Genomic DNA, 14,448 nt, shown 5'->3' with positions numbered 1-14,448 from the left:
TTAAGGAAGGTCATTTTACTAAATTGCTTTCCATACATTTTCTATATATATTTCCATATATTTTCTATTTACTCCAATCATCCTGTTTTCTCTCACTTTCCAAACTTGTGCATGATTCAGTACTGGGTAAAAAGAAAAGTGAATGATAAAGGATATTTTCAGCAATTCTTTATAATACACTTTCACCTTGCATTGTGTATCAGTTAGAATGACTTGTGCAGGGCCAGGCAAGGTGGCTCACACCTGTAATCCCAGCACTTTGCAAGGCTGAGGCGGGCGGATCACGAGGTCAGGAGTTTGAGACCAGCCTGGCCAATATGGTGAAACCCCATCTCTACTAAAAATACACTTGAACCCAGGAGGCAGAGGTTGCACTGAGCCAAGATCACACCACTGCACTCCAGCCTGGGCCACAGAGCGAGGTTCTGTCTCAAAAAAAAAAAAAAAAAAAAAAAAAAAAAAAAAAAGAATGCCTTGTGCAAATATCAGAAAAAGTGCTGAATTGGTTGGCTTAAACGGTAATGTAATTTATTCCTTTTTTTTTTTTTTTTTTTTGAGCTGGAGTGCAGTGGCACGATCTTGGCTCACTGCAACCTCAGCCTCCTGTGTTCAAGCGATTCTCCTGCCTCAGCCTCCCAAGTAGCTGGGATTACAGGCATGCGCCACCACGCCCAGCTAATTTTGTATTTTTAGTAGAGATGGAGTTTCTCCATGTTGGTCAGGCTGGTCTTGAACTCCCGACCTCAGGTGATCCGCCCGCCTCAGCCTCCCAAAGTGCTAGGATTACAGGTGTGACCTGTAAATTTCTAAACCAACATCAACTAAGATAATGGGATTACTCCAATTGAATTTTTTAGACTAATCAGAATGTACCCTCTGGAATCGAACATGGAGAGAGTTTCTCTTAGACCATGAGGCTTTGTTGAGGAAGTATGGATACCTGAATAGAACTGGGGTTCCATCAAGAAGGTGGAAGGGGCCAATGGATACTGTTTTGGTAGCAATGCCTGCAATTGATTTATTTTTCCATTTTAAACACTTCTAGTTTTTAGTACTCAATTATCTAAAATTATAAGAAACAATTTCAAATTCGACAGCAAAAAAGAAAATTATTTTAACTTTAGTTTTTTTTTTTGTTTTTTTTTTTGAGGTGGAGTCTCACTCTGTCTTCCAGGCTGAAGTGCAGTAGCACGATCTCGGCTCACTTCAACCTCTGCCTCCCGGATTCAAGTGATTCTCCTGCCTCACCCTTCTGAATAGCTGAGACTACAGGCGTCTGCCACCACGCCCAGCTAATTTTTGTATTTTTAGTAGAGACGGGGTTTCACCATGTTGCCATTGCTGGTCTTGAACTCCTGACTTCAAGTGATCTGTCTGCCGCAGTCTCCCAAAGTGCTTGGATTACAGGCATGATCCACCGCGCCCGGCCAACTTTAGATTTTAATTGGCATGTTAAACATTTTGTTTACAAATTTCTGTACTCCAAAATTGTAGCCTTGATTTAAAAGATTAATTGGTGCTTTCAGTCCTTTACTGATCAGAGTAACTATGTCAATTCAAAATACTTTAAAATGAAGCTAATATTTATTTATTTTTATTTATTTATTTTTTTTGAGACAGAGTCTTGCTCTGTCACCCAGGCTGGAGTGCAGTAGCGCAACCTCTGCTCACTGCGAGCTCCGCCTCCCGGGTTCACGCCATTCTCCTGCCTCAACCTCCCGAGTAGCTGGGACTACAATGCACGCCGCTACACCCGGATAATTTTTTGTATTTTTAGTAGAGACAGGGTTTCACTGTGTTAGCCAGGATGGGCTCGATATCCTGACCTCATGATCCGCCCACCTAGGCCTCCCAAAGTGCTGGGATTACAGGCATGAGCCACCGTGCCCAGCCTGAAATGAAGCTAATAATTAAATTATGTTTTAAAATAGGGTTTATATAAGGAATGTACATGTACACCATGGATGAATCTTGAAAATATAATGCTAAGGCCAGGCGCGGTGGCTCACACCTGTAATCCCAGCATTTTGGGAGGCCGAGGCAGGTGGATTGCAAGGTCAGGAGATTGAGACCATCCTGGCCAACATGGTGAAACCCCATCTCTACTAAAAATACAAAAAATTAGCTGGGTGTGGTGGCACGTGCCTGTAATCCCAGCTACTCGGGAGGCTGAGGTGGGAGAATCTCTTGAACCCGGGAGGCGGAGATTGCAGTAAGCCAAGATCGTGCCACTGCACTCCAGCCTGGTGACATAGCGAGCTTCTGTCTCAAAAAAAAAAAAAAAATACTAAGTGAAAGAAGACAAGACAAAAGACCATGTATTATATTATTCTATTTGTGTGAAAATACAGATAAAAATCTATAGAGTACAAACAAAGTACATTAGTGGTTGTTTACAGCTGGCAGGAGAGGGGATGAAACAGGGTGATAGCGGAAGGGTATAGAGTTTCTTTTTGAGGTGACAAATGTGTTCTAAAATTGACAGTAATGGCTGGGTGCAGTGGCTAATGCCTGTAATCCCAACACTTTGGGAGGCAAGGCAGGCAGATCACCTGAGGTCAGGAGTTTGAGACCAGCCTGGTCAACATGGTGAAACCTCATCTCTACTAAAGTACAAAAATTAGCCTGGTGTGGTGGCAGGAGCCTGTAATCCCAGCTACTCGAGAGGCTGAGGCAGGAGGATCGCTTGAATCCGGGAGTCGGAGGTTGCAGTGAGCCGAGATGGGGTCACTGCACTCCAGCCTGGGTGACAAGAAACTCCGTCTCAAAAAATAAATAAAATAAAATAAAATTGACTGTAATGATGGTTGCACATATCTGTGATTATATTAAAAACCATTGTGATTATATTAAAACCCATTGAATTATATACTTTAAATGCATAATTGTATGATATGGGAATTATATCTCAACAGCTATTTTTTTAATTTATTTTTTCTTTTTTTCCCTTTTTTTTTGAGACAGAGTCTCACTCTCACCCAGACTGGAGTGCAGTGGTGCAGTCTTGGCTCACTACAACCTCTGCCTCTGTGTTCAAGCAATTCTCCTGCCTCGGCCTCCTGAGTAGCTGGGATTACAGGCATGCGCTACCATGCTCAGCTAATTTTTGTATTTTTTTTTTTTGTAGAGACGGGGTTTCTCCATGCTGGCCAGGCTGGTCTCAAACTCCTGGCCTCAAGTGATTCACCCACCTCGGCCTTCCAGAGTTCTGGGATTACAGGCGTGAGCCACTGTGCCCAGCCTCAGTAAAGCCATTTTGAAGAACAAGCTTTATAGAATTTCTTAATTGATTTGCCTAACATTTATTTTTTCGTTTTTCATTTTTAATTTTTTTTGAGATGGAGTCAAGCTCTGTCACCCATGCTGGAGTGCGGTGGTGTGATGTTGGCTCACTGCAACCTACTCCGCCTCCTGGGTTCAAGCAATTCTTCTACCTCAGCCTCCTAAGTAGCTGGGATTACAGGCATGTGCCACCATGCCCAGCTAAGTTTTATATTTTTAGTAGAGACAGGGTTTCACCATGTTGGCCAGGCTGGTCTCAAACTCCTGACCTTAGGTAATCTGCCTGCCTCAGCCTCCCAAAGTGCTGGGATTACAGGCGTGAGTCACTGCTGGCCACATTTGCCTAACATTTAAAATTGACCAATAGTGTTGGAGTTAATCATTATAGTTTTCATGTAGTAAAGGCTAGCAGAAATAGTGAATTTTCTTTTAAGGTATGGCCATCTTGAAGTATTCTGGTTTTCTATAGCCCCCCCATAGATGATCATTTTCCTTATTCCTGCTCTTCCCTTCAGTCAATTATCTCTTTCAAACAACACAGGATAGAAGCCTAGCACTTCCTGTCTAACAAAATACCTTTCCTCCATTCATTTCTGCTATACAAACTTAACAAAGCTTTTGGTTATTTCCATTTACAGTAAAAGCACATGAATATGGAGAAATAGATCCTCTGCTTTTTTGTATTTGTTATTAATTATGATGAGGGACTGTAATTGTATGTTCTTTTAGTATTTATTTTCCTTCTGATAATTAAAATCTCATTGCCTGATAAATTAGGCATTTGTATGCATAAATTTTAGGTTCAGAATATTTTAAAATCCATGCCACAGTTCAGAAAATTGTATCTGTAATAATGATTAAATTATTATAAGTATAAATAACCTAGTTTGCTTCTTCACAGGGTTTTCTATAGTGATACTGTCCATATGGCCATATCTCCAAAAGGTTTGTACATTTCAATCTATTTTTCCCTTATAGCTACAGTAGTAGTAACTCTAACGTAGTTAAGCATTTTCTAAAGAGTCTCTTTGGTATTCTATGGTTTAATCTTTACAAGAATAATGAGATAATAGTTCCTTAAAAGAGGCTTATAAGTAAGGTGACCATATGCTTTATTGTGCAAGCCAGAACACTTTTGAAGGGAAGAGAGTGCTATATAAGGAAAAATAGGATCATACCCAGATAGTCCCAGGCAAAGGTAGATGTATGGTCACCTACTCAGAAGCCACATTCATATTCCATCATTATCTCTTCCCTAATAAAAAGGAAACTAGTAATAGTCTGAATTCCTAAAGTGTGTAAATGATATTTTTGTGGAATAATTTAACGCTTTTCCCATAAAATTAATTTGGGCTATCAGGTAACATTGTAAAGACTAGAACATACGTATTTTTTGATGCTGTTATTACTAGAAGGGGAAGAGGGGATGACATGAATATGTAAGTTTGTTAGGTAGCTTAACATCAGTTGATCATCAGGTCCTGTCAGTTCTATCTTAAATCTCCAGGAAGGAACTTAACTAAAAATCAGTATATAAGTTGGTTACATAATTCATCTATAACAATGTTTTAGTAAAGGTTCTTAAAGAGTTCCTCTGTGTTTCCTAACCTACTCCTTAACCTACTACTATCTGATTAACTTTTCTGCTGTCCTGAAACTGCTCTTGTAAGGTTTCCAATTACTTAATTGTTGATCACAAAATACTTTTCAGTCCTTACTTTAGGTGATGCCTAGATAGGATTTGACATTGTTGTCCTCTCCTTACTTCCTGAAACCACCTGTATTAGTCTGTTTTCTGTTGCTTGTAACAGAATACCCTAAACTAGATAATTTGTTTTAAAAAAGGAATTTATTTCTTACCGTTACAGAGGCTGAGAAGTCCAAGTTTGAGAGACCACATCTGGTGAGGGTCTTCTTGCTGGTGGGGACTCTCTGAAGAGTCCCAAGACAGTGTAGGGCATCACACGATGAAGGGGCTGAGCATGCTAGCTCAGGTCTCTCTTTCTTCTCTTATAAAGCCACCAGTTCCACTCCATGATAACCCATTAATACATGAATGGATTCATTCATGAGGGCACAGCCCTCATGATCCAATTGTTAGTTGGCAGATCTGTATCTGTACAGGTCTGCAGCAACCTCAATTCTTGCCTCCTGAAAGAAATAATTCAAGTAAAGGACGTAAGGCAGAAGGAGAAACTGAGGCAAGTTGTAGCACAGGAGTGAAAATTTATTAAAAAGCTTTAGAGCAAGAATGAAAGGAAGGAAAAGAAGGAAAGTACCCTTGGAAGAGGGCCAAGTGGGCAACTTGAAAGACAAGTGTGCGGTTTGACCTTTTGACTTGGGATTTTATACACTGGCATAATTTTGGGGTCTTGCATTACTTCTCCCCACTCACCCCACCCCCTGAGATCGTATCAGGAAGCTGCTAATCACCAGGTGTTTTGTATTTATTAGGAGGCTGCCTTTTCCTAGCACTAGCTGTGACCAATGATTACTTTAAAGAGAGTTAACAACCGCCTGACCATCACCTAACGGTCTTTCGACACTCCCCATGTGAGGGGCAGGAGAGACCTCTCCTACCCTGTTCATACCCAACTAGCTACCTAATGTAACACAGTCACCTCTTAAGGGTCCTACCTTTCAATATTTTAATAATATTAATTTAAATATTAATTTCCAAAACATGAAATTTGGGGGACGCATTCAAACCATAGCACCACCTCTTAGCTTCTGTGACATTTCTCTATCCTGGTTTTCCTCATAACTCTAACAACTTATTCTTAAGTTCTTTTGTGTATTCTTCCTTATCAGTTTATCCCTTGTTGGTTTTTCTAAGAGGTTGGAGAGAGAGTGTATATGTGTGTGTGTGTGTGTGTGTGTGTGTGTGTTCGCATGTACGTGTGTGTTTTATTGTAGATTCTGAACTTTGTCCCATATTAGATGTATAGCCAACAATTTATTAGATAAATCCATGGTACTTGGACGAACCCAGGCTCCTCAGGTCTTTACACATTTGTCTCCCTTTTCACTGGAATGCTTTTCCTCTCTCCATCTTTCTTTTGCTCTCCCCTTTCTCCTTCCTCACTGTCTTTTATTCACTCTTCAAGGTTTTGCTCCAGTGTCACCTCCTCTGGAAAGCCTTCTCTCTCTCTCTCTTTTTTTTTTTTTTTTTTGCAATGGAGTCTTGCTCTGTTGCCCAGGCTGGCATGCAGTGGCGTGATCTTGGTGCGCTGCAATCTCTGCCTTAAGGGTTCAAGCAATTCTCCTGCCTCAGTCTCCCAAGTAGCTGGGACTACAGATGCCAGCTACCACACCCGGCTAATTTTTGTATTTTTAGTAGAGACGGGGTTTCACCATGTTGGCCAGGCTGATCTCTACCTGACCTCAGGTGGTCCACCCACCTCAGCCTCCCAAAGTGCTGGGATTTCCACCTCCTGGGTTCAAGTGATTCTCATGCCTCAGCCTTCAAAGTAGCTGGGATTACAGGCACCCGCCACCATGCCTGGCTAATTTTTGTATTTTTAGTAGAGGTGGGTTTTCAGCATGTTGGCCAGGCTGATCTCGAACGCCTGACCTCAGGTGATCCTGCCTCAGCCTCCCAAATTGCTGGGATTACGGATGTGAGCCACCACACCTGGCCTGGAAAGCCTTCTCTCACTGTCCCTCACAACAGTTTGGGTCAGAAGGTTTTCCTGTATACTCCCGTTTCCCTTTATCATTAGCCCTTAATATGGAGTGTCCTAACACTGTGTTTACAGAGAGTTTACTTCCCTACTAGATTGTCTAGATGTTAGGATTGGTTTTTTTTAAAATTTTTTTTTTTTGTAAATGGAGTCTCGCTCTGTCACCCAGGCTCGAGGTCAGTGATGCAATCGTGGCTCACTGCAGCCTCCACCTCCAAGGTTCAAGTGATTCTCCTGCCTCAGCCTCCCAAGTAGCTGGGATTGCAGTCGTGCACCACTACGCCCAGCTAATTTTTGTATTTTTAGTAGAGACAAGGTTTCACTATGTTGACCAGGCTGGTCTCAAACTCCTGACCTTGGGTGACCCACCACCTCAGCCTCTCAAAGTGCTGGCATTACAAGTGTGAGCCACCATGCCCGGCCCAGTTTTTACGAATTTCTACTTTTTGAAAATGCTCTCCTAAAATACATTTTTAAAGGAATATAAGAAGAAAATAAACACAAATTTTACTTTTTACTGGTTTAGTGCCATATTTTCATTGCTATTTTGAAAATAGTATTACATGAAATTATTACCCATTACACTAACAATTTTTCCCATGCTGGTAGTCATTGGAATTGGCACAATTCTGGAACAACGTCTTCTCTACTAAAAAGATATTTTCATGTATCAAAATTCTTAATTTCTTGGCGTTTAGTCTTTTTAGTCAAAATTCTCAAAATTTTGACTAAATTAGTAGTGATTAGGTCTACTCAGCATACTATGTTGAGTTTTGAAAAGTACTCTCTTTTGTCCGGATATTTTGAAAACTCTTTAAAGAGTCTTGCTATCAGGCCCAGTGCTGTGACTCACGTGCCTGTAATGCCAGCGCTTTGGGAGGCCAAGTTGGGAGGATTGCTTGAGCCCAGGAGTTCAAGACCAGCCTGGGTAACAATATAAGACCTCGTCTCTACAAAAAAATTTAAAAAGTTAGCTGGGTATGGTGGTGCTACTCCATGTAGTCCCAGCTGCTTGGGAGCCTGAGGTGGGAGGATTTCTTGAGCAAAGGAGTTTGAGGTTACAGTGAGCCAAGATTATGCCACTGTATTCTGGCCTGGGTAACAGAGCCAGATCCTGTCTCAAAAAAAAAAAAGTTTTGCTTTCAAACCACTACACATTTAACAGTAAAATCGAGTTTTCATTGCTTTTTTGAAAATTAAAATTTTATATGACAAGAAACTATTATTTTCTATTTTAATAGAGATGACAAATCAAACTAAAGGTAATACAAGGAGAAAATGAAAACCAGAGTACCTAAAATGAAAGATATTTTAACGGCTAGAACTTTAAATATTATATATCATTATACTTTTGCATATTATTTTTTTCCATAAAGAAAAACGCGCCTAAATATTTTCAGTTTAAATATCTTTAGGGAATTACCAGGCACGGTGGCTCACACCTACAATCCCAGCACTTTGGGAGGCCAAGGCAGGCAGCTCACCTGAGGTCAGGAGTTAAGAGACCAGCCTGGCCAACATGGTGAAACGGCGTCACTACTAAAAAAAATACAAAAATTAGCTGGGCCCACGTGGTGGCACATGCCTGTAATCTCAGCTACTTGGGAGGCTGAGGCAGGAGAATCGCTTGAACCTGGGAGGTAGAGGTTGTAGTGACCTGAGATCGCACCATTGCACCCCAGCCTGGGCAACAAGAGCAAAACTCCATCTCAAAAGTAAATAAATAAATAAATATCTTTAGGGAACAAAAGGTCATAGTTTTCCTTATTAAATTGTTCTACCACCTATCTATATTTGTTTAAATTTATTTCCTAAAATTTAATAAAAGCCATTAAATAGGAAGATTAGAGATGGAATCTTCCTATGTTGCCCAGAATGGAGTGCAGTGGCTTTTCACAGGTACAATCATAGTGTGTTACAGCCTCCAACTCCTGGGCTCAAGGGATCCTTCTGCTCTAGACTGCTGAGTAGCTGAGATTACAGGCATGGGCCACTTCACCTGGCTTAGCCTACCATATATGAAAAAAAGTAATCTGGCTGGGTGCGGTGGCTCATGCCACTAATCCCAATATTTTGGGAGGCCAAGGTGGGAGAATTCCTCCCTCCCGCAGCAGGAGGATTGCTTTGCAAGTTGGAGGCGGGAAGTTCAAGACCAGCCTGGGCAACATAGGGAGACCCTGTCTCTACAAAAATAAAAAAAATAGCTGGGCATGGTGGTGCGTATCTGTAGTCCTAGCTACTCAAGAGGCTGAGGCAGGAGGATCATTGGGCCTCAAAGGTCGAGGCTGCACTGAGCCGTGATCGCACCACTGCACTCCAGCCTGGGTGTCAGAGTGAGAGACCCTGTCTCAAAAAAATAAATAAAAATAAAAATAAACAATAGTGTCTTTTCTAAGCTAACATTTTCTATTTTTCTGAAAGTATTTTATTTTCTGAGTTGTAGTCATTTGGTTCTCACCTCAAGTTCATCATGATATGTAAACCCTTTTAAAGTCGTAGAATACTGAGTGGTCTATATAGAATGGAAGAATTTATAACAGGTTTATTGAGATAATTGTCTATCATCTTTTGTGTTTTTATTATCTTCTTTATGCATTTGACTCGTGCCTAGTTTTTTTAAAAAAAATGATTTACAGCGCTAATGGCTGTTTAATGTATAGGGTAGCATAAGTCTAAAGAATTCTATTTACAAGAATTAAGGAATAGCTTGTATTATTTTTCATGATGTTATTGCTGTATGCATATATAGTGTGTGTGATTATCTTCTTACCAAGGTTTATATGAACCAAAAATTTCCAGTCATTCTTAAAAATGAGCCTCCCAAGCATTTTTCCCTTGTGTACAGTCTATTGTTAGCACATTTAATTGTATTGTCAGAAGTTTGAATCCCTTACTGTAAGTAAGAATGTTATAAAACTTATACGTTAGATTGTTTTTATTTTTTAATAGGAAATTTTACATGGTATGACAAATGTATTTAGTTTTAAACTTTTCTTGGATAACAATTCTTAAAGCACTGTACCTTTTTCTGCAGATTGATCCGACAGCTGATACCAGTTTTTTGGGCTGGGTTATTGCTTCATATAGTCTTGGCCAAATGGTAGCTTCACCTGTATTTGGTTTATGGTCTAATTATAGACCAAGAAAAGAGCCTCTTATTGTCTCCATCTTGATTTCCGTGGCAGCCAACTGCCTCTATGCATATCTCCACATCCCAGCTTCTCATAATAAATACTACATGCTGGTTGCTCGTGGATTGTTGGGAATTGGAGCAGGTAAGTTTGTATGTATATGTTTGGTTGTGTCAAATTCACATTCATTCTGACATTTATGGCTCACTTTCACCTGGTCTCATCCCCTTTTAAACTCATATTTCACAGTTCAACATACATGTCTCTCATTGTAAACAAATATTTTTCCTATCATTTTGCCTTTGCTCACGATGTTCTCATTACCTATAGTTTCTCTTCTGTTCCCATCATTCTTCATTCTTCAAGATTCAGTTTAAACCAGGTGTGGTGGCACGTGCCTATAATACCAACTACTCAGGAGACTGAGGTAGCAGAATCTCTTGAGCCCAGGAGTTTGAGGCCAGCCTGAGAAACATAAGGAGACCTCCATCTGAAAAAAAAAAAAAAACCCCAAAATAAAAATAGATCCAATTCAAGCTCCACATTTTCCACAAAGCCCTCTTGGGCTACCCTGCCCCTTAAGAGATTTTTTTCTTCTCTGACATGTCTCTAGCCCTTGCTTATAGTATTGTACTGTTTCTATCCTTTCTCACTAACCAGATAATAAATTTTTTTTTTTTTTTTTTTTGAAACAGAGTCTCACTCTGTCACCCAGACTGGAATGCAGTGGCGCAGTCTCGGCTCACTGCATCCTCTACCTGCCTGGGTTCAAGCAATTCTCCTGCCTCAGCCTTCTGAGTAGCTGGGATTACAGGCGCCTGCCACTGCCCCTGGCTAATTTTTGTATTTTTAGTAGAGACGCGGTTTCACCATCTTGGCCAGGCTGGTCTTGAACTCCTGACCTCATGATCCACTCGCCTCAGCCTCCCAAAGTGCTGGGATTACAGGCATGAGCCACCACTCCCAACCTAAACTTTTTGCAATTAGAAAGAATTTATGATACTTTAAAAACATCCTATGCCCCCTAACAGAGTCTCTTGAATGTAATGTACTCAATGAAAATTTTCAGTAAAATTGTTAATGCATTTTTTTCTGTTTCTTATATTACGTGTCTATGCATACAGAGTTTGTAATACTATAATACTTTTCTTTTAAAAACAGTTGTAGTAATCAATGGTATGCCATTCACTCAGTGCTTTTTTTAGTATTAAGTAAGTTTGATATTCTCTTTTTTTTTTTTTTGAGATGAAGTCTCACTTTGTTGCCCAGGCTGCAGTGCAGTGGCGTGATCTTGGCTCATTGCAACCTCAGCCTCCTGGGTTCAAGCAGTTCTTCTGCCTCAGCCTCCTGAGTAGTTGGGACTACAGGTGGATAATTTTTGAATTTTTAGTAGAGACGGGGTTTCACCATGTTGGCCAGGCTGGTCTTGAACTCCTGACCTCAAAATGATCCACCTACCTCGACCTCTGAAAGTGCTGGGATTACAGATGTGAGCCACTGTGCCCGGCTTGGTTTTCTTATGATACCATTTTTTCACTCATTGATATCTTTAACTGTTTTCATATTACCAAAACTAGTATGGTCCATTAATTGATGCATTTGCTTAATAAAAATACCTTACATGCTTTGTGTGATCATAAAGAGGAAGCAGTGACTGTACTGTTGACCAAGATTTCGTCTTCTGTATAAAGTCAAATTTGATTGAATTTTATAAACTGAATGATACTTTCTTTTACTTTGGATTATTGTGTCTTGTTTTTAAGGAAATGTAGCAGTTGTTAGATCATATACTGCTGGTGCTACTTCCCTTCAGGAAAGAACAAGTTCCATGGCAAACATAAGCATGTGTCAAGCATTAGGTTTTATTCTAGGTCCAGGTAGGTGTTCTTCACGTGTCATTACTTGAATTTGAATTGGGAAAACTTTTGAGGCTTAAATATTCAGTGTAACCCAAGTATAAAAACTCATAGCTGAAGGGAAAGGGAGGAAAGCTAATTTTTTTTTTAATCCAGCAATGAGGCTAGACTCATTTTATCTTGATGCCAATCCACTAAATTAAGTGCTATTAGTCCCCTTTTATAGTTGAGAGTGCCAGTGCATAGAGAATCTAAGTAAATTGTCCAAAGTCATCCTTTTGCTGAGTGTTAAAAAAATTAGTGAGGCCAGGCGCAGTGGTCCACACCTGTAATCTCAGCACTTTGAGGGGCTGTGGCAGGCAGATCACCTGAGGTCAGGAGTTTGAGACCAGCCTGGCCAACATGGTGAAACCCCATCTTTACCAAAAATACAAAAATTAGCCAGGTGTGGTGGCGGGCACCTGTAATCCCAGCTACTTGGGAGGCTGAGGCAGGGGAATTGCTTGAACTCGGAGGCAGAGGTTGCAGTGACCTGAGATCACATCATTGCACTCCAGCTTGGGCGACAAGCGCGAGACTCTGTCTCAAAAAAAATTAATGAGATTTAATATTTCCTCAAGGCAAATTAATTTTCTGCTGAGTAAAGAATCAGTCATTTTCATGCCTAGAATAATATTGAAAAACCATATAATTGGTCCATATTTTGAATATTGAAGTTATGAATATTATCAGTTTGAATCCAACTCAGCTTACTTCATCATTAACACCCCATCTCCCACCCCCAGTTTCCATTATGTTCCTCTATTTAGCCAAAAAGAAAAGGTTAAAAGAAGGGAATCTAATTCACTGTTCACCAAAATCTACTATTTCAGTTTCGTACCCTGAAACAAATACAAGCACAAATGTAGAATAATTGAACTTGAATACTATATTGTAAAGTACAAGAGGACATGGTTTGAGTCTTTATTTACCAGTCTACTCTCAGTATCTAGCATAATACCTGGTATAGACTTACATTCTTAGTAAATATTTTTTACCACCTTAAAAGCATTTTAAAGATTATGTCATTTAAAAATTTTGCATTATAGATGAGTAAATGTAAGCCTGAAGAGCTTCGATGACTTTTCCAATAATCAACCCTCAACAAGCACTAACATTTATTGTGTGCTTACTGTATGCTAGTCACTGTTCTAAGTACAGTAGGTGCAATATTTTAGTCCTCACCCTAGAGTTATATGTGAATTACTATAGAGCCACATATAGAATATAAATCAGAAGAGCAAACCAGTCCTCTTCCAGTTGAGTTTTTGCCACAAATCCAAATTAGATTTTGCCACTTCATATTTCTTTAGAGTGCTTTATCCAGCAGTCAAAAACACTTCTAACTAATGTTTAAAGTCACTAAAAAAACTTCAAATACTAAGGTGGATTATGTATGCTTTTGGATGAAATAGTTTTTTTTTTTTTTTTTCATTTTACCTGTATATGATACTATGGTCAAATGACAATAAATATATATATATATACACCTATCTATCTATCTGTGTATCTATACCATATACAGAATAATATTTAAGATATCTGGTCTAAAATATGATATTTTCATTCATATAATGAAGCTGATTAAACCTTTATAATTAATTCTTGGAAGAAATTGTATAATTTAAATTGCCTATGGAGATGTTTTGTAAAAACTGAGAAGTTATGTAAGATACAATTCCTTGTGAATGCATGTAAATCAATGTTTCACAAACTTTTTTTCATTATTGTCTCCCTAAGGAGCCTTTTTCGATATTTTTTTCCTACTCTCTTTACCCTGTAAAATTTTAGTGCCACAGATGTGTCATATATCTTTTATGTACCATAGGTATATCTGTACATACCTGCTTTATACATAAAAAGAGGAAATTTTTTGACCCCCCATCAAGAACCAATTGCATCTGTTGAGAATGCATGATATAGAAGGATGATTCCATAACATTGTTCCCAATTCTGTTGTAAATGTCTTTTTCATTTTTTTATCTTATGCTTCTCATATAATAATTCATCTGTGAAAATTTTATCTTAATAAGTTTTTCAGACTTGTTTTGCATTCATTGGAGAAAAAGGTGTGACATGGGATGTGATTAAACTGCAGATAAACATGTATACAACACCAGTTTTGCTTAGCGCCTTCCTGGGAATTTTAAATATTATTCTGATCCTTGCTATACTAAGGTAATTAGATAGAAATGATAAAACTATTTTTGTAGATTGTGAAATTTAATAAGCTTTGTAATTGTTGGAAGATAATTATCCTTATGAAGTGTATTTGGTTTTTTATGTCTATAGTTTGTTTATATTTTTTGGTCAGGTAGTACTAAAGCATGTAATACTGGCAACCAAAAGATAACCTGATAAATGAGAACAGAAAAGGAAGATCTTTGAAGATTCAAGGTTTTTTTTTGTTTTTTGGTTTTTTTTTTGAGACAAGATCTTACTCTGTTGCTCAGACTG

At 39.1% G+C, this 14,448-nt stretch overlaps 1 protein-coding gene across 13 annotated transcripts in view; it reads left to right on the top strand.

Moving 5' to 3' along the window:
- The window catches only part of MFSD8 (major facilitator superfamily domain containing 8), a 48,529-nt gene that overhangs the window by 12,254 nt on the left and 21,827 nt on the right, over window positions 1-14,448 (top strand). For 10 of the 13 annotated variants that reach the window (XR_008502078.2, XM_054485075.2, XM_063664113.1 and 7 more), the window contains exons 3-6: window positions 4,184-4,227; window positions 10,000-10,240; window positions 11,860-11,973; window positions 14,025-14,169. Coding sequence is in view for 12 of the 13 variants with exons in the window: in XM_054485075.2 (XP_054341050.1) it covers window positions 4,184-4,227; window positions 10,000-10,240; window positions 11,860-11,973; window positions 14,025-14,169 (544 nt within the window). In the remaining variant the exon portion in view is untranslated. The remainder of the gene's footprint in view (window positions 1-4,183; window positions 4,228-9,999; window positions 10,241-11,859; window positions 11,974-14,024; window positions 14,170-14,448) is intronic. The other 3 variants (XM_054485071.2, XM_054485078.2, XM_054485073.2) reach the window with 2 other exon arrangements.

Source organism: Pongo pygmaeus, chromosome 3, assembly GCF_028885625.2.
Source record: "Pongo pygmaeus isolate AG05252 chromosome 3, NHGRI_mPonPyg2-v2.0_pri, whole genome shotgun sequence".
Lineage (NCBI taxonomy): Eukaryota > Metazoa > Chordata > Mammalia > Primates > Hominidae > Pongo > Pongo pygmaeus.
The sequence above is the reverse complement of the archived record's forward strand: the minus strand, read 5'-3'. Positions and strand labels throughout refer to the sequence as shown.